The 19,173-nt window shown below is 41.5% G+C and overlaps 3 protein-coding genes across 7 annotated transcripts; all 3 read right to left on the minus strand.

Annotated features, from left to right (window-relative positions):
* Positions 1–319: 319 nt before the first annotated feature.
* Positions 320–7,201, minus strand: Eef2 (eukaryotic translation elongation factor 2). The gene is made up of 14 exons (XM_071793778.1): positions 7,044–7,201; positions 5,457–5,671; positions 5,167–5,360; positions 4,553–4,761; positions 4,237–4,470; positions 4,027–4,140; positions 3,677–3,823; positions 3,256–3,496; positions 2,883–3,050; positions 2,286–2,575; positions 1,908–2,117; positions 1,636–1,818; positions 1,283–1,540; positions 320–965 (listed from the first exon to the last, which is right to left on the minus strand). The coding sequence occupies exons 1-14, from the start codon at positions 7,044–7,046 to the stop codon at positions 897–899; spliced, it is 2,535 nt and encodes an 844-aa protein (XP_071649879.1). The 5' UTR covers positions 7,047–7,201; the 3' UTR covers positions 320–896.
* A 613-nt stretch (positions 7,202–7,814) lies between these two features.
* On the minus strand, positions 7,815–11,176 carry LOC139822091 (uncharacterized). 3 transcript variants are annotated; one of them, XM_071793631.1, is made up of 7 exons: positions 10,492–11,176; positions 10,052–10,214; positions 9,596–9,877; positions 9,124–9,415; positions 8,663–9,035; positions 8,269–8,584; positions 7,815–8,189 (listed from the first exon to the last, which is right to left on the minus strand). In XM_071793631.1, exons 3-7 carry the CDS (start codon positions 9,769–9,771, stop codon positions 7,874–7,876), a joined length of 1,473 nt encoding a protein of 490 aa, XP_071649732.1. In that variant the 5' UTR covers positions 9,772–9,877; positions 10,052–10,214; positions 10,492–11,176; the 3' UTR covers positions 7,815–7,873. The 3 variants fall into 3 exon arrangements, with proteins under 3 accessions (XP_071649732.1, XP_071649734.1, XP_071649733.1); XM_071793633.1 differs by lacking the exon at positions 9,596–9,877; XM_071793632.1 differs by lacking the exon at positions 10,492–11,176 and having other exon boundaries at positions 10,052–10,485.
* Positions 11,177–11,326: 150 nt separating this feature from the next.
* Positions 11,327–18,826, minus strand: LOC139822090 (uncharacterized). Of its 3 annotated transcripts, none has more exons than XM_071793628.1 (8): positions 17,992–18,821; positions 16,947–17,538; positions 16,218–16,704; positions 15,167–15,283; positions 14,229–14,318; positions 13,954–14,166; positions 13,450–13,621; positions 11,327–12,193 (listed from the first exon to the last, which is right to left on the minus strand). In XM_071793628.1, the coding sequence occupies exons 1-8, from the start codon at positions 18,071–18,073 to the stop codon at positions 12,033–12,035; spliced, it is 1,914 nt and encodes a 637-aa protein (XP_071649729.1). In that variant the 5' UTR covers positions 18,074–18,821; the 3' UTR covers positions 11,327–12,032. The 3 variants fall into 3 exon arrangements, with proteins under 3 accessions (XP_071649729.1, XP_071649730.1, XP_071649731.1); XM_071793629.1 differs by having other exon boundaries at positions 12,090–12,229; positions 17,992–18,822; XM_071793630.1 differs by lacking the exons at positions 11,327–12,193; positions 13,450–13,621 and adding an exon at positions 13,628–13,858 and having other exon boundaries at positions 17,992–18,826.
* Positions 18,827–19,173: the final 347 nt, after the last annotated feature.

The raw sequence follows: 19,173 nt of genomic DNA on the forward strand, positions 1-19,173 counted from the left end.
AATGTGCAGAGATAAGATCTATTGCTTTGCTGTAAATAAGATTTTGTGAGAAAATCGACATTTCAATTTTTGGAAAAAAAAAATTTTATTAAAGAATCTTTTTTTGTGATTCTATGTGAGAATAATTGACTCGTAATTCCGGTTTGATTTTGATCCTTTGTTATAACAGGTCAGTTGGAGATTAGAAAATTGTGAGTAAAGGAGTACGAGGTAAATGGTAACTACTTAGTTTCGTAAGCAATAAATTAACGTGCATGCATAGTAACGTCATTTCGTTCGATGCCCATTAATTAAGCAGAGGAAATAAAAGTGCTCGCCGTTGTTCTATTTCATAATTTCAGGTTTAATTTCTTGATATTTTTCGTAGTATGAGTACATTGTTGATGATTCTCTTCCTCTTTAGTATTAGTAGCTTCCGGGAACCATTTGCATCCAATCGTTTGAAAAGTTCGCAATGTAACATAAGATATTAAATTTGTTTTCCAGTAAAAAAGCAATGTAAACGATTATAGGATCGTTCTATTTTTCTTCGTCTTAAACAAAGATCGGCGCGGAAAACGCCATAATAACAATCATAGCTATTCACCCAATATGCTAAAAAAAAACGTAAGCAACCGGCTGATCTTGTTACCGTTCTTAATTAAATAAATGTACAAAACATACCGCCCCACTTTTACATGCAGATATATACTCCGCATATTCTTTTTTTTGCTTCCTTCGTCATAATTACATTTTATTATTCTTGTTCGTATTTATAATTGCGTGTCTCTCACGGATGATTGCGCAAAATAAAATTTATAGTAAATCGGTGTTGTAATTGTATACAACAGCTCCAGCAATATTAATCGAATTACAATATTTAAATAGGTATTTAAATATGATGCGCGGACTTGAGGTTACAATTTGTCAAGGTATGCGTTCAAATCTGGGAGACCCTCCTTCAATCCCTTCCTCTTACGTGTATCCTGCAAAAAATACAAATTTTCATCAATACGTGGATTTGATTAGAACTGTGATAAGCAACTAGTTATCCCCATCAAATTTTGTTTATGCGAAAAAAATTGTACGTTTCCCTATTCAGGCAAACCAGAATAGACTACTGGAATACCGAAACTAAAAAACGGTTTTCTTTCCCACGAGATTAAAAATAGCGGCGCACTGAATCATCGCCGCCATCAGTTATGCACGTGGCGAGACATCGGTCCGTTTGACGAAAAGACCCGTATTTTGTCTTAATATCCATTAAAATAGAAAAAAAAAAGATATGAGATAATACACGTACCTGCACGACTTGGTAAGGTCGAGTGCTGAGTTCCATCGGGTCACCTGGCAGAATCTGCCAGTGATCGAACACGCACTGTGGGAAAGCCTGACCACCGGTGTTGGAGCGCAGATCGGCAGTGAAGCCGAAGGATTCGTTTACGGGAAGGTACGCTTTAACTACGAACATGGGAGTACCCGCCACCTGTTGTTCTTCGAACACGTGACCTCTCCTACGATTCAGCACGCCGTAGATACCACCGACCGCTACCTCTGGGCACTGCGAAAAGACAATTTCGATATTTAGCTGACCTGTCGGTTTTCTAATGCGATTCGTGTGTAAAGTCGACGGTGCACGTCGTCGCGATACTTTACCTGAATTTCGCATAAGTAAACGGGTTCCATGAGACGGGGTGAGGCAGTGAGAAGACAGGCATAAAGGCAACGTCTTGTGGTAGGGATAATTTGACCACCACCTCTGTGGATCGCGTCGGCGTGTAATGTTACATCGTGTATGTTGAACCGTACACCTCTCAAATTCTCCTCCGAAAGAACGCCCTGTAGCAATGTGAAAGTGAATTATCGCGTGAACGTTAATAATCCGTGCGCTTGCGATCCAAGCAGATCCAAGGCAGACATTTTCCTACCTCTTTCGTGGCCCATTGGAATCCAGCTACCACAGAGTCCTTAATTTCGTTGAGATACTGTACACCCTTAGTGCAGTCGACCAGTATATTGGGTCCGCTGCCGTCAGGTCCGAAGCACCAGATTTTCCTCGCCTCCGTCACGTCATAATCGTATTTCTCGTTCAAGTAACGAGCGCGCACTTTGAAGTCATCGCGCGGATTAACGTCACCCTGCAAGTATCGAAAGATTAAAATTTTACCTTCGGATCAAAGCGTCAAACTGATGCGATTACTGCTGTGTTACTATCTTTCTCATTTGAATATCACATTTCATTTCAATTTTATTGAAGGTACTGCGATACTGATTAAATTTTCTGCAGAAAAAGAAATGAAACTTACACTGTCAATGTCCTCAGCGAGACCATCTGGCATCGGACAAGCCATCATGAACAAACGATTGTGCTTGTTCGGGGATTTCGACAAACACATTTGATTCGACTGTTCGGAGATCGTTTCTCTGTACGATACGACGGGATCGGACTTCTTGATCGGGATGCATGCGTGATCCTCCTCCAGATCCTTCAGACAAATCTCGAGATGCAACTCACCGGCACCGGCGATAATGTGCTCGCCGGATTCTTCGATGATGCACTGTACCATAGGATCGGATTTCGCCAAACGTTTAAGACCTGTTGAATTGTGCATAAATTAAATCATTAACGCGCGAACGTGATATCAAATAATAATATTTAATATTTATCGATATATCGTCAGATGGAAAAATTTAAATCATGGATCTTCATAACCCAATGCTCATATAAGTCTCATCATAAATAAGTGTCTCGATTTCGTACGAGGCTGATTGAAGATTGTTAGTAAAGTAGTACGAGATAATCTAATTTAATATTTCAAAAATCACAGATTTCCAACAAAAGTTAATTATACTTTGAGTCTAAAAATTAATCAAATATAAATTAAGCTGGGAAGCTTACACACCTTCGACCAATTTTGGCAAATCAGCAGGATTCTTCGGCTCGACCGCGACACGCACGACAGGCGATACGGAGAACTTCATAACTTTCATGTTGTGCGCGTCCTTGAACGTTGTGATGGTACCGGTCTTAACCAAGAACTGATCGACGCCGACAAGACCGCAAATATTACCTGCGCAAACGAGTCATTGGTTATAACACGTGGATGCACAGCTAGATAACCTTAAATTTCATCTAGCTGCATCAGCTGGCCGTTCTAATCTGTCTATCACGATAAGTCAGAACAGGTCTGTGTAGAACAATCATCATTTTTGGAAATAAATCGCGCAGTTGGAAATAAGCATCGCAGCAATCTTGAGAGAGATATATATACTAACCAGAAGGCACATCTTCGATAGCTTCGACGTAACGACCCATCATCAGAATAGTACGCTGGATAGCTTTCTCATAGAGATCTTCTTTCTTGCCCGGTTGGAAGTTGGGTCCCATGATGCGGGCCTTCATGCCGGTACACACTTTGCCTGAGAACACTCGGCCGAAAGCGTAGAAACGTCCCTTGTCCGATGTCGGTACCATTTTCGAGACATACATCATCAGTGGTCCATTTGGATCGCAGTTCTGCAAAGAATGACTTAATTAATGAAAGCAAACTCTCTCAATCAATAATCTATTATAATTCTTCTCGTTTCAGTATTTCTCTTTCCTTCATTTCGCGGCGTGCGTCGGTACAGGTCTGTGAAATATATTCATCATGTGTTCGCGTCAAATATCCGAGCGACTCGGGCATGTATCACGAACCTTAATTCCAACAGCAGCCTCGTCATCGAGCGGCCCTTCGTACAGCATCTCCATACGGTATTTTTGAGCAGTTACAGGAGACGGCAGGTGAATGGCAATCATCTGAAGAAGAGCCTCTCCGGCAGGTAACCATGTTCTCATAACAACCTGGAAAAAATCACGCGACACAATGAAAAAATTTTCCCAAAGAAAGTAAACCCGCATGCGGACATCGAATGTCCATCAGATACAGATTTAGCACTCCCTCATTATAAGTCGGAAGAGGTGTCAGAAAAAAAAGCTATGAAACTATCATCATGAAGCGCATTTACATTCAATATGTATCTGTACAACAATCGAAAGAAGTCTACCTTCAACAGAGCTTTCCCGTCCTTGTCCTTATCTTCGGGTTTCAGCACAATATCCAGCTTCTTCAGAAGATTATCTGCTTCTTCCTTCTTGTAATTCATAATACAATCGAATACCTAGAAAGAATTTTCATTTTAGTTATCAACGTTTTTTTACGGCGATAACGCAGACACAGATCATCTTACGTAACGTTCGAGATTGCGAAAGCTCACCTTATAAATTGGATCTAAGACGTACATGCAGAAGGATCGTTTGTTATCGGCCTCCTTCTGTTTGCTCCACTTCTTGGTCTTCGGGTTGAAGAAGGACTCGCCCCATAGTCGGTTCATTAGTTTCACCACGTCAATCTTGAATTTCTCGGCGTACATCTCGGAGAATTGTTTTAGGGTAAAAGCCCAGCCGTGAAGGCCGGAACCGAAACCTACGGATCCTTTGCTGGGATCTACCTATTTTACAAGTATACATTTAAGAATGATATGCGCAAAGATTGTATTTTTTCACATTAAGAAATCTTTTCATCTCGCTTACTCGAACTTCGCCCATAGGTCCATCGTCGTCGGAGTACGTTGCAATAATAACGTTAACGTTCTCAACGATACGCTGGAAAGTCTGATAGAGATCTTCGCTATCGAGCTGGAGTTCCAATAGCGCGCGGTCCATTTTGTTCATGAATAAAACAGGCTTGATGCGCTCAGCGATCGCTTGGCGCAGTACAGTTTCAGTCTGTACGCATACACCTAGAAGGAAATAAGCGAATAATTACAATCACCTTTCTCATTTCAAGGAATTGTTGGTTACTTGTTTCCCGGTACGAATTATGTTACTACAAAATGATGAAATATACTCTGGAAACGATACAGTAACGTCATCAAAAAGGAAATGTAGCATCCGTATCGTAGCGTGTTAATAACGGACATAAGGATAGAGGTCCACTAACAGCGTTTAGACACAATTGCTTTTCTTTACTCTTCTTCCATTGCACTGTCAACACTGTCAACGTACGCCGATCAGTTTATGCAAACCAAACGGCATACTGCAGAGTAACCCTTGTGTGCTGGAAGACTCGAATCTCTCCAATCGCGGCAAAAAAAACCTGACCCACACAAAAGAGAAAAACCGGAAGAAAATCGTAAAACACATACCGGATACACAATCAACAACAACAAGGGCTCCATCAGTGACACGGAGGGCAGCTGTGACCTCGCTCGAAAAATCTACGTGTCCGGGTGAATCGATCAGATTAATTAAAAAGCCCTTCTCATCTTTATCACGTTGATCAGGATTTTTGATAAAGACTAAATCTTTCTCATCGAGCTCGAAGAACATGGAAATAGCGCTAAAAGGAGAGTAGTAAGCGATATTAATGCATGACGATAATGGATAAATGTAAGATTTTCAAACGGAGAAAGAGCACGAGTGACCGCCAACTTACGTGGACTTAATGGTGATGCAACGTTCCTGCTCGTCCTTGCGCGTGTCCGTGAATCGGGTCTCGCCAGCCTTGGCGCCGGCGATAATGCCGGCCTTGGATACAAGGGAGTCGGTCAGAGTTGACTTTCCGTGATCGACGTGCGCGATGACGGACATGTTTCTAATGTTCTTCTTCTTGTCCATCATGGCACGGATCTCGTCTACCGTAAAGTTCACCTGCAACAACAGATTTCCCATTGAAAAAGAATAACTTTAATTTTATGGATTATATAATACATTACAAATTACAACCGTGTCACCGTGTGACAAACCTTATCAACATATTGATCTGTGATTCAAATCTATGTGTGTGTGTATGTAAATGTATAGACATACAATATAATCAACGGTCGGCCAGTAATAACTCGGTAATGATTCGATTCGCTACGTACATAATTTCTCCCACGACTATTGCAACATATTGCGACACTGGGGAGAAACAGATCTTTCACAGATTGGATTTAAAAAAACACTTTCTTTCCACGATGCAATATAAAATATTGAATCACACTTTGATCCTTGCAAAAGCGTGATACCTTTGCAATGGATTTTGACAATGACCATATTGAAACATACACCTTGAACATTCGGCAAGATATCTAGAATTGTCTCAAACTAACACTAGGAATCGGTTGAGATTAGGAAAGAAATTCATTCCACTGTTCTAGGCACAATTGTACTTATACAGTGATTCATTTTTCAATACTCAACACGTTATAGGAAATGTGAATGTATGATACCACAAAAATATATCATTGTGACGTTCAACAGGGCTTTCTTGCGTGCTTTCTTCGTTCCAATCTGCGTCCCGAGATCATCGTCGCCGAGGAGAGTCCCGAGGGAACAATACCGCCCTGGGAAACACGTTGCCTCGCGCATTAAAAGGCACGCGAGGCCCACCACGTTGGCGAGCGCAACACCGAAACATATTTCTTCCATTCGGGACACCCCGCGACGACTTCCCGAGGACGCTCGACGGCCGACGCGTTTTCCTGCTCGTAGATTCCCGATTCCGAGAGCGTCGAGGGACTTCGAGGAAGATTAGCGTTGCCCCGCTGGCCCCCTCTTCCCAACCGCTAAGTGAGCACGTTGCGCGTCGAGAGCCACGCGAGGCGCAACCATGACACGAGGCCATTTCCGCTCGCGGGGAACACGTCGCGGCGATGCCGCGACGGTGAAATCTTTCTCGAGAGCTAGCGCGTCCCCCCCCCCCTCCCCCGGGTGGACGTCCCGTTCCGTCGCGTGGTCGACAGATCCGGATCCGGGGTGGGCCCCCGTGAGATCCGGGTGGCCCGCGGGGATCACGCGCGGACGAAATTGCGCAATCCGGAGTAATCGCGCCGTCGTGGCGAGACGCAGCGCGCGAGAGCGCGTACGAAACGCGGGCAACACGCGGAGGGGAGAGGATGCGCAGGACCGCGAGGGCCGCAAGCCTCGGCGTGCCCGGGCGGCCGCCGAGGGATATTCCGCGAATAATATTGGCGGCCGCGCGAGCGCGGCGACACGCGGGCGAGGACCGCCGCGGCGGCGTCGCGACGCGGCTACGTACCATCTTGGATGTTGCCCGATTGCCGACGGCCTGGTTCGAATTATACGTGCACCAACTATGGCGGACTCCCTCGGAAAGAACAAGCTATCCGCCGTGAGCCCGTACGTCGCCTCTTATGCGTGAAGGGAGCGCCGCGTTGCGGCGGCGCGCGCTCCTGCGCTCGGCGCGCCCCCACCCCCCTGCCACCACCCCACACCCCGGGAACACGACGCGCGTCCAATGGGCGTGAAGCTGCGCGCGCATGGCACGCGACCCGTGCGCGGCGCGTGTCCGCGTGTTCTTTCGGTGTTCCACTATACTTTGTTAGCACATTTATAGGTTGATAGAATAAGCAGTATTGCGTGTAGCGAGAGATGGCGCAGCAATCGAACAAAGACAGATGCCTCTCGTTAGACAAGGACAGATATAGATATATAACATAGAAAACAGGATTAGAAATGTTGACGTCGGTAATGTCAACATTTCTAATCCTGTTTTCTCTATATCTGTCCTTGTTTAACTTTACTTCGTCTCTTATTTACGTCTTTTAGTGATCAGGATATAACATAGAAAAGAACATTTTTCTTACTTAAAAAATAAAAATATATTCTTAAAATAAGATTAAAAGAACATGCAAAGTTTAACGTTATTTGCTTTCTTCGTTCCCCTATAAAAAATTCCTGAAAAATACCTATTTTTAAAGACGTTCTCTGGCTCAACTTATTGTATTCATGTTTAAAAAGAAAAATTTATTTTACTGAAATTAAAATTAATAATTTTTATATTTTAAAATAGTAGACATAAACTTTATTTGTAAATATACAGTATGTAAACAAAAACTATTTAAATAATCAGTAATTTCTTATATTGATGGACACATGCGGATATCTTTCCTTCCATTGCTTGACTAATTCCTTATTTATGTCACACTGCAAGAGAGTAAACTCCTGCAATTTAGGACATTGTTTCAAAATAACGGAATAATTATTGCAAGGATAAAGTCTCGTATAACCATGTTGAAGAACAAAAGATTTTAAGTTTTTGCACTGCGCTAGTAATTCCAACCGGTGATTAGTGAGGGGAGGAATAAAGTACAAACTAATTTCTTGCAAGTTTTGATAGGAAGAAAATAATCTAAAAAAACTGTCATCCGCTGGGTAATAGTATCTGTAACAAAAATCATATTTCAATAAAGAATACAATAATATGTGTATTTTAAAAGAAAATGTAGCACACACACACTTACAGATGAAAGGACACTTTTTGTAAATTCTTACAGTTAGCGAGAGCATTAATACCCTTAGATGTAACATTTCCTTCTTCGAGGTACAGTGTATGTAATACTTCCAAATTACGACACTTTGCAAACTCTACCAGAATTTCATCGTTTAGCCAGCATCCCAAATTGATCTCACGAATACGCGGATTATCTTGCAGTATTTTATAAATATGTTCCGTGGAAATTGGCAGACCCGAAAAACGTATAGATTCCAAATTATGTAGCTCCTCGAAATACGAAAAATTTTTGTCGTAATCACACTGACAATCACTTAGATCCAATTCTAAGAAAAATTTGCATTAGTTGTTATGCAATTTACCCATAATATTGACAATTATATACATATACTATATGCATATACCTTTCAAATTTTTACATGCCCTTGAAATTTCTCGGGACAGTAGGACAGGCTTTAATCCTACTTTAGGCATGTCATCTATGCGGCAAGCACTCAAGCATAAATGCGTTAAATGCCTGCCACAATTATTAAGAAAGTTTACAAGACCATTAACACGAAATTTGCTATATGTAAGATCTAATTGTTGCAAATATTTACATCTAGGTGTAAAATAAGAAAATGCACGGCACATATATTTTTTGGATTTATATGTTAAATCCAAATGTGTATAGAGTTCAGGGTCCTGTGTTAAATTTTTGAAGCGTTTATCCACCTTACTCATGAGGTATAACGTCTTCAGATCTAAATTTTTTAATATTTCTAGTAGTATTTCATTCTGCAAAGATAAAATATAAAACTTTAATACACAAAATAACATTACAATAAATATTATTATAAAAAATAGACTTTTTATAATACTTTACAGGAAGCGCCGATAAACTGCAACGTAATAGCTCCTTGGATTCATCCAAAGAAAGTTCCATACTGTTTACACAATTGGAATGACTTTTTAATAGAATACGAGGCGAATATTTCTGTACCAGAGTTTGGCACTTGGTCGCAATGGCAGTTTGAAACTGAGAGCTTAAAGAGGACAATTCGGTAAGCATTCTTTCAATTTCGGTATCCCGCCTTTCAACTTGCAGTTGTAATGCATTAGCCTCATCCGTAACTGTGTCTCTCTGCCTACGTAATTCACAATTTTCCTTCTCCAACCTGTAATCCACATTAAATCAAATCCAATTACAAGATATTAAATGTTGATAACACTTCATTAAGAGAGAGAATAAACATTAGTCTCTTGCTATTTTATACAGTAATTATATTATTAGTTATCAAAATATTATAAATTTTTTTTATATATCGATATTAGAAATTGTAAGAACGTGACATTACCGTTTGACAGATTCCTGTAATCCGTGCACTTCAGTTTTCTCATGTTCCATATTGTTTACACAATTGGAATGACTTTTTAATAGAATACGAGGCGAGTATTTCTGTATAAGAGTTTGGCACTTGGTCGCAATGGCAGTTTGAAACTGAGAGCTTGAAGAGGACAATTCGGTAAACATTCTTTCAATTTCGGTATCCCGCCTTTCAACTTGCAGTTGTAATGCATTAGCCTCATCCGTAACTGTGTCTCTCTGCCTACGTAATTCACACGTTTCCTTCTCCAACCTGTAATCCACATTAAATCAAATCCATGTACAAGATATTAAATGTTGATAACACTTCATTAAGAATAAACATTAGTCTCTTGCTATTTTATACAGTAATTATATTATTAGTTATCAAAATATTATAAATTTTTTTTATATATCGATATTAGAAATTGTAAGAACGTGACATTACCGTTTGACAGATTACTGTAATCCGTGCACTTCAATTTTCACTTCCTCAAGATTGCTACATACTTCTGTATTGCTCTTTTCCGCTACCTCCAACTTCCCTCTACACTCGTCAAGATCCAACTTCTGCTCTGCAAGTTCCTTCTGCGCCGTCTCTAAATTTTGCTCTGTAAGTCAACATACGATATAAAGTTCTTGGCCTTCCATTTATGCAAAATTCTTTATTTTAAGATAAATTTTGGCCATGAATTATGGCTTTCGATGTTTGAGACTATAAAGAAGTTTACATTGAGTCTTGAGTAAATAACGAAAGTATTGTTAGAAGAAACCTAAATTCGAGCAAGGTACATAAAAAGCGCCGGCATTTCAGAAGTATGTAAATAAAACGAGCGTCCCTCAAATATTCGAAGCTGTTAAAAATTCAAAACGGCGCGTCCAGCTTACCCAACCATTTTCGGCTGGTCTCGAAAACCGCCTTAGTTATAACCGCCGCGGTTATAAACTTCTCGAACTTTGCATTAAAATGGGCATTGATATTCCTCGTTAATTCTCTCGGGATTTGCGCTAGCTCCTCCTCACTCGCGATCTCGCGAAGAACGTTGGGCTCGCTCTCCTCGACCGCTTCCATGTCGATCGGATAATTTCTTCGACGATTGGATCAGTCGAGCTCTACAACCGACGTTTTCAGATTCCAAGGTTGAGGTGTTGAATTTCTCTGAACAGGCACCACATTTGCGTTTCACTTAATAAACGTTATCACGTTTCTGCAACGGACACGAACGTTTTATGCGTTATGCAGAACTTGCAGAAGTGTGTGCTCTGGGTGCTCCTCGCTTTAACCGCATGGCGGACGGGTGGTCTGGTGAAGGGGAGGGGTCAGGGGATGTTCTTCGTGCAGTCACAAGCACAAGCACGTGGCCTTATGAAATTTCATGGGCAGTGAAAAGCAGCAGCAGATCGTACTGATTGGCTACAAAATAGAGAAGTTCTAGGAACTCGAGAACTTCTCTATTTTATAGCCAATCAGTACAATCTGCTGCTGCTTTTCCGGCACTCCGGCACTCGACACCTGTCGCCATCTGCGGACATCAAACATCTTCGATAGGTTCGAGAGATCGCATAATTGGTTGTCGCACGGATTTTAAAAATGAGTGGTTTGATCTTGATGTTGTACACTGATATACTTCCCCCGATAATTCCATTTGCACACTTCTATTGTCTTCGCGGCTGGAAAAGAATGATAAGAGATGGCGAGAAGTAACAAGATTTACTCCGTGAGTTTTGCTCCTTTAAATGGACTTTATTTTATAAAACTTTCTCGTTCGAGTCAATTACAAAGACGTTATATCGCTCGACATTGAGTTTTCCCGCTAAGACGTTTGCTCTTTGTAGCCGAACTCTTTGTACTTTTCATAATTCCGCTTTCTTCGTTGTTTAATTGTATTTCGTTTTAGGTACAAAATTATACGACGCAACATTGCTACAAAAGAAACAGATCCAGGATCGAAATACCGACGAGACGATCCGTGAACCAGAGTGACGACAACTCCGGGACACGTATACACAATAAGCTGATCATTTATTTGCGTAATTAATTAAACTTAAATTGCGTTATAATTATATGCACTGATCCGTAACGTCTAACAACATTCGTGCGTTCACGCGAGGTGCACGTCGGGTGCCGTGTGTTGGATTTTATCCCTCACTTTTACAGTCCGAACGTTTACTCGAAATAGAAAATCGCTAATCGCGAATTACATAATCAATATATGCCATCGGTAATTATTAAAGTTAATCTACATAGAAGCGAGTTTTAAGTAAAAAATTCCGAACGCCGCATATGAACGCTACCTATATATGTTACACAATCGGTGTTATTCGATATCCATATAAAAACAAACGGATCACTTCTAGAAAGTATAAGCAATACTTGATTAGTATAACATATTCTGACGACAGGATGATAGAGAGAACCAATAGACTCATTAACGGCTCCCTTTGCAGCTTTTCTCGTGAATGTTCACACGATCAGGATTAAAGGTCCTTCCGCAACGCTTGCAGGGCACCAGCTGGCTCAGATGCGTCATCCAGTTGGCCTCCACCGTCGCCGTCTGGTCGACCACCATGCTTCCCGTTTGAGGATCCTCTGCGAACAGTCAAGTCATTGCCGACTGTATCGTACCTTGAAAAGCGTAGGGGAAGCTTTAAGAGCCTGTGGTTCTTAATCGGTTCTTAAATCGGTTTGTATACAATTTCCTTGTCTCGTTTTAAATCGATAATCTCGCCATTATTTCACTATTAAGGCAGCTCTAGAATTTAAATTTAAGATTCGCCGTTAATTCTAGTTCACGGCGATGTTTGGATTAAATTCTTTTACTGCGTTTTTAGTCCTATGGCTATGTTCCAAAATTCACTGCCAGCGCTGGAAATCTATAGTATACGTAACGTGTACTATAAATTTTCAGCGCTGGCAGTGAATTTTGGAGCACAGCCTATATGTAAAACGTGAGTGACAAAAGATTTTCGTCCCGTTCTGTCAAGCAATTATCGATCTGTAGGCGGAACTCCCGATCGAGAATACATCTGCGATCCATGTATAATTAATCAAGACTACACCCACTTCCATTCTATGGCAGGACACGATGAACATTATGAATTCATATATTATACATGAGCGTGTAATCGCTTCGGCCCAATGGATTCACTTCGTAGTACTCTTGACCGTGATTCAGAATGAACTTCAAGGTGAGAGACAGGAATAGGCGCGAAAAGGGCAAATGTGTATTGCATATCAAAGAGACATGCATGAGCTCCGAAAAAAATCAATTCTGAGCAGTATGCATTAGGTGCTTTTGAGATTGTTTTTGCGCTCGGCAAAAGGAAAGCGCGGAGAAAAGAAGTAAAATTTGTCAAATTAAAAGATATAAATTGCAATATGATTAAATATTTAATAATAACTTTAACGTCCATTTCTACCAATGTAGATTAACTCTAATCTCGGTTTAACTTACTTTTTATCTTTTACTAACTCTTATATTTATTTCTACCAACGTAGATTAACTTTAATCTCGATTTAATTTACTTTTTATCTTCCTCTAATTTACAGAACTAACAATAAGAAAAGATAAAAAGTAAATTAAACGAGATTAAAGTTAATCTACGTTGATAGAAATAAACATTAGAATTAGAAAAAGATGAAAAGCAAGTTAAACCGAGATTATAATTAACTTGCATTGGTAGAAATGGACATAACATAACTTTAGCATATTAAACACTTTAACTAACATATTGAACTTTTCTTCCAAGTATACTGTTAATGTTTCCGATATTTTTTTTATTTCCGCGTTACATTTACGGATACAGGCGCGTATAAGTATTATGGAAACGAGAACGTTGACTTACGTATGTATATAATGTCGGGTTTTTGTGGCTCCTTTCTTCTTCGAGCCGGCGACAGCTTGTCATTCTCGGCATGCCACTTCTTCAAGCACTGGGGCTCGTGAATGGCGATACTGGAGGATCCGAAATCTCGGCCACAAATATAACACGTAACTGTTTTCTTTTGCAGTAAATCCTAAAATCAAGCAGTTTTATACACGCGTCTCCTTATTTCTCTTGCTATAAGTCAAAAGTTTGAAGAACGCTACCCTTATTCTTTTATTCTAGTCGTTATAGCAAACTACTTTGTCTCACATATGACAATCCGATGTAAAAGTGGTTTATTTCGCACAATAACAAAGACAACGTTTATAGAACGTTATAGAAATTCAGAACTTTTGTTGTAAATGTCACGGAATATTAAAAAGGCTGGCTGCAAAGGGGAAACATTTATTCGCACAAAAATTATATAGTAACACGAGTTCAGAAATTAAAGCGCGTATGTTTTCCGTGTCCTTTAGAACTCACCGGATACATCGACGATTTTTCCTGTCCACTATCGGCTGATTTCTGTTTGTAGAGGGCTTGATCTTCCTGCTGACTCTGCGCTTGCCATCGCCTGTTGCACTGAGGCTCGTGAATCTTGATGCTCCTGGTACCGAATTTTCGACCGCAAACGCGACAGGGAACAGTAGGCGGCCCATTACGCACGATTGCTGTCGTGGCCAGTCGTTCGTTATTCTAGAAGAACAGACGACACGTGGAAAAGATATAATGCCAAAGGGACTGAATGAGTTTAATACCTTCGGCGTGGCTTTGCAGCTTCTCTCGTGGACCGGCAATCGTTCCGGCAAAAACGTCCTTCCACACTTCGCACACGGAACTAATTGCTCCTAAAAGAAAATCCAGGTTCTATTTTTATTTAACTACAGAGAAAAGAAAATGTGTATATTCGCATTTAATTATATCAAGAGAATCGTATGTTTTATACAGAAATATATTAACAAGTTAATTATCGCACTGATAAAAGGACAGTGATTTAATTAATAATTGCAAAGTGGCCTGAGAAAGATTATTTGTTAAAAAAAAGTCTTTATCCAGGCCATCTCTGAATCGGTGTTTGCTCATGTGTAAATGTTGAAATCGCTGGTAATCACAGAGTATTAAAATCACCAATCTATCATTCGGTATATGACGAACGATTCTGACTTTTTACGCAAATGGTAGTTAATCGTCGGAGACCCTCCCTACACAACGCGCAGTCTTCATTTGATATGCGCTCGTGCGAGTCGTATGCATATGAGATGTTAAAGAGCAGTCTTTAATATTCGACGTTGGAATCACGCACTCGTGAAAAACACGAAATCCTCGTAGACTGCGCACGCGACATTCTTATTGAAACTTATAACTCGATTCTAGATAAACTCAAAATGTAAATTCGGATTTATTAATTTTCTTTCTCCAATTTCGAGAGTAAGACAGCCAATTTTACAGAAGCCAATTCTTTTCGTGTTTGATTCACCAGGTACATCTTTCCGGGCGCTCCTAGAGCCCCACATGTGCATTCTATAATTGATTCTTGCATCATCGACAAAAGGATTGCATCGTCGTCCGACAAAATTAACGAAGCGCAAAACAGCAATGTTCGCTCAAGTGGAAACGACGCATTTCGTACGAACGACTGCTTCGTGATATATCGTTAACGCGGCAATGTTAATTAAAATTACAACGAAGGATCTACCTGACTTTGCTCCCATGCGGCTGCGTTCCAATCGTTGTGCTCGATGCTAACCGCGGGTCTTTGCGGCCTGGGTCGTCTTTGAGACGGAGGCAGCATGTTATTCTCGCGTTCCCATTTCTGTAATAAAGATGCTCGCTTGAGTAAACATATAAACGATATAGTACAGAATTATTATAAATAAATATATAACATAATAGTTATTTTGCGAATAAAAACAGATCAGATAATTTTATCGTTATTTAAAAATTCTTGAAGAACTCTCTTCTCTGATAAGAACTTTCCAACAAATTTGTACGCGACTTCTTTTGATATACAACGTGCAACTATTGTATCGATTTTATATTGCAACACATTACTGCAGTGGTATGCAACTGTAATTTGCTGTAATGTTTGTCGATTGAAAATATGCATACTATTCATATATAGATAAGGGTGACGGCGTGCAAATGGGAATTTTACTTATCGATCGCGAAAATCGCGATGTGAAAAGCGAGATGATAAGAATCGGGTAGCGTCACGTTCGGCGCTAGGCTTGCGCGAGCAAACGCGGGATATAGAGTATTTCATTAAATAATCCATCGTTACGGGAAAAAAACGCGGTCGCTCGAAGACACCCCGTATAAAGCGTACAAATTGCCGCAACCGATCGCTGCCTCTCAACCAGCTATAGCTCTCAACTATGACACATCGGTTACACGCGAATGCATCTGATATCGAGCTTAATGGTACATGCAATGCGACGTTATACCACCATCGATCTTGGCGGAAGGGCCTTGACTTATTACATGCGCGCTACTGTTGCAGAGTTATTATATTATAAACCTTCTGTTGCTTCCGCGACGAAATGGGGAGAGGAATTTATCGGTTACTCCACGACCTCTCTCTTCAAAATGCCAGTTGCATGCCACCCTAATTTTAGGCTTCAATCTATTTTTAGGCGCGTACAAGTGATTCGAAGTAGAAGATGGATCGTACTATGTCAGCGATAATTATATTAATTATTATGTTTTAGGGCTTTAGGGCGTACGGACAATGTCGTGGCCACCTTTACCTCCATGCACTTAGGCTCGTGTATGGGATAACTGGCGGTGCCGAATTCCCGACTGCATACGTAGCACGTGATGGTTTTGCGCCCTCGCTTCATCCGCGCGGACGACGATCTGTCTTGCTGATCCGGATCCTGAGAGGGAAGATCCTGAGGGACGACCGGACTCGACTTTGTTTCGACGTCATCTAATTTATTCTTGTTCCGGTCGCTACGGAAGTTTAACGCTACCGGCTTCTGGATGGACTTTGGTACCGGTGGCGGTGGCACAACGGGTTTCGGTTTCGTCGTCGTCGCTGGGATATCCTTGATTTTCTGACTGCCCTTCGGGTGACTGTGGAATCTCTCCGGCTGATCCGGACGTCCGCAGGTCTTGCAAGGCTCCGGGGCGAGGCTTTTCGCCGACGTGGCGGTAAATATTTCCAGGTCACTCGATAAACCGGATCTCGAGTTCTTCTTCTTCACCGTCGATAGCACTTTGGGAGGACTGTTTCTAATTACATGAATTTAAAATATGTAAGTATAGAATAAAACAGTTGTTTGTGAAAATGAGCGGAATAAGTAATCATGATCCTTAAATGATCCTGTAATTACTTTTCAAAGATAAAATGCAAGACTTTCAAAATTTAAAATAAATCTTTTAACTAGGTATAAACACTTGATATTTTTTAAATAATTTAAAGAAGAATATTATTAACGCAATTAATCCGCGATTACAATTTAAATACTACTAACTTATTATTGTTATCGTCGAGCCTTTTCATGTCGGAGTTTCGTTTGATGGACGCATGCTCCTGCATCGCGGTGGCGGCGGGCGACGTACTCTTCTGACTTCCAGCGGGCGATCGCGACCCGTCGATCTCCTCCATTTGGCCCTTTGCGACCCGCGGCTCGTAAATCTGCTCGATGCTCCGTCGCTTACGACGCACTGGGACGTCGTCGCGAGACAACCAGGTGGTGGTCGTCGCGACGTTGACGGCGGCGCTCTGGCGTCGTCGTGTTTCCGACGGCGGCGACGGCAACAGCAATGAGAGGGACGACGATGACGACGACGATGTCGTGCCCCCACTGACCGGCTTGCCGTTCGTGGACAACCGATGGAAACGCGTCATCGAGTCGCTGAGTAATTCCTTACTGAGCAACGACATGTCGAGCTTATCCACAAGCGCGGGGTCCAGCACACTCGGCTTCGCGAGATTCGCCGTCTTCGGCCTCTCCGGCTCGTCCCCGCAGAAAATCTGCACGCGCTTCACCTTTGGCGGCCAGGTGCCGGTGTGCGTCGCATTTTTCGTCGCTGCCTTTTTGCCGTCTGTTGTCTTGGTCGCCCCTATTTAGACGAAGACGATCCGTCGTTGATAGGAAGCGTCAACGCGAACGTAGATCAGTTAACTCGTTGAAAGCCATATAATAGTTACAAGAAATTTCAATACACACTTTTTGATTTTTTAAATACCTCAGATTAATACTGTGATTATCAGATAGTTAAGAATTAAGATCTGGAAACTGAAAGTAATTATTGAAGAATACCAGGGATAAGTATTGAAGATTTAAAAGAAGACCAATTATTACAATCATTTTTATTCGCGATAAGATTTTATTCCAAAAATGTGATGATAGCTTTCAACGGGTTACCATGTCGTTATCACACATTTCGAAAATGATCAGTCACAAAAAGAGAAATCGGTGACTAATTGTTTTTGAATCGATATAATTAATGTTCCGTTTCAGGATTAAATTAGAAAGAAAATCTTTGGCACGGTGAAATATTAATAAGCATTACCTTTCGAAATATCCAAGTCATCCTTTATTATGAGGAACGTTTTCTGTGACAGAAACTCGCACGGTCCTCTCTTCCACTTCATGGTGATTTTATCGATATCGTGATTTCCTCACAAATCACGGGTACAAAAGTTCACGAGCTGCTCTTACCGCGATACGAGCATTATCGTATTTTCCGCCGACGATAGATTTTCTTCCGCGAACGCATCCGTTCACTCCCGACGCTTTTTACATCGATATACCAGACGAAAGCGATTAAAGAGTCAAACTTCAAAGTTCAGCGCTTTAATTTCATTGTTTTAGAAGTAAAAACTTCGTTCTGTAATTTGCCGTATCAGCGACGTCTCGGAGAGCTTTCGTGCCGGAAAGGGAACGTTTCTCGACGCCTACTAAATTTCGCTTTACGCTTCCCACACATACACGAACGGTCGTCGCTTTTCTTCGAATGCGAGTTTATCCGATTGACGTCACGAACGTGTAGCGTTTTTCCCGTCCGATGAACAGGTGGTAGGTATCCGTACGATGCCTATGTTACGATCCAAATGAATGGCACGAGAAATCTGATTAATAATAATTATAATATGAAAGGGATCAGACAGCGCCGAGATAATTTACACCGCCCGAAATAAAAATGCGGGCGCGTCCGCTATCCTTTGTTTTAGAAAATCGCACGTGCAAATGCAAACACGAACACGTAGATAACGGGCCGCGGTCGTCCGTACGCAGTCCACGCGATCATTTATTTTTAATTGTGCGTGAGCGCGAGCGGAAGCGGAGGTTCCCGACGACGCGCAGCTCCTTGCCATCGAATTACGCGGCGTACTGCGAGCTCGGCTTCACCTTGCCATTAGCCCCGCTTTTACCTTTCTACATGTATGGGTGTGCGGTCGACTGTGTGACAGTACACAGGTGGCAGAGGAAAAATCGATCCAACGACCGCCGTTTAAAACCGCTGACTATACCGCGCCCGGCGTGTACTGCGTGTTCTCGTCATCGCGCGGAAGTCGTTCGAAACGAGCGAGCGATAAACGATATGGGCAGCTGCAAATTACGCATTATTTTGTCAACACAGAGCCGCTTCGTATCACGAGACTTTTTTATTCTTTTTTTTTTTTTATAAATATAATACTAAAAAATTCGCTCACGTATTGTACAATGGAACGATACGATATATATACAAGTC

This window comes from Temnothorax longispinosus, chromosome 11 (assembly GCF_030848805.1).
Source record: "Temnothorax longispinosus isolate EJ_2023e chromosome 11, Tlon_JGU_v1, whole genome shotgun sequence".
NCBI lineage: Eukaryota > Metazoa > Arthropoda > Insecta > Hymenoptera > Formicidae > Temnothorax > Temnothorax longispinosus.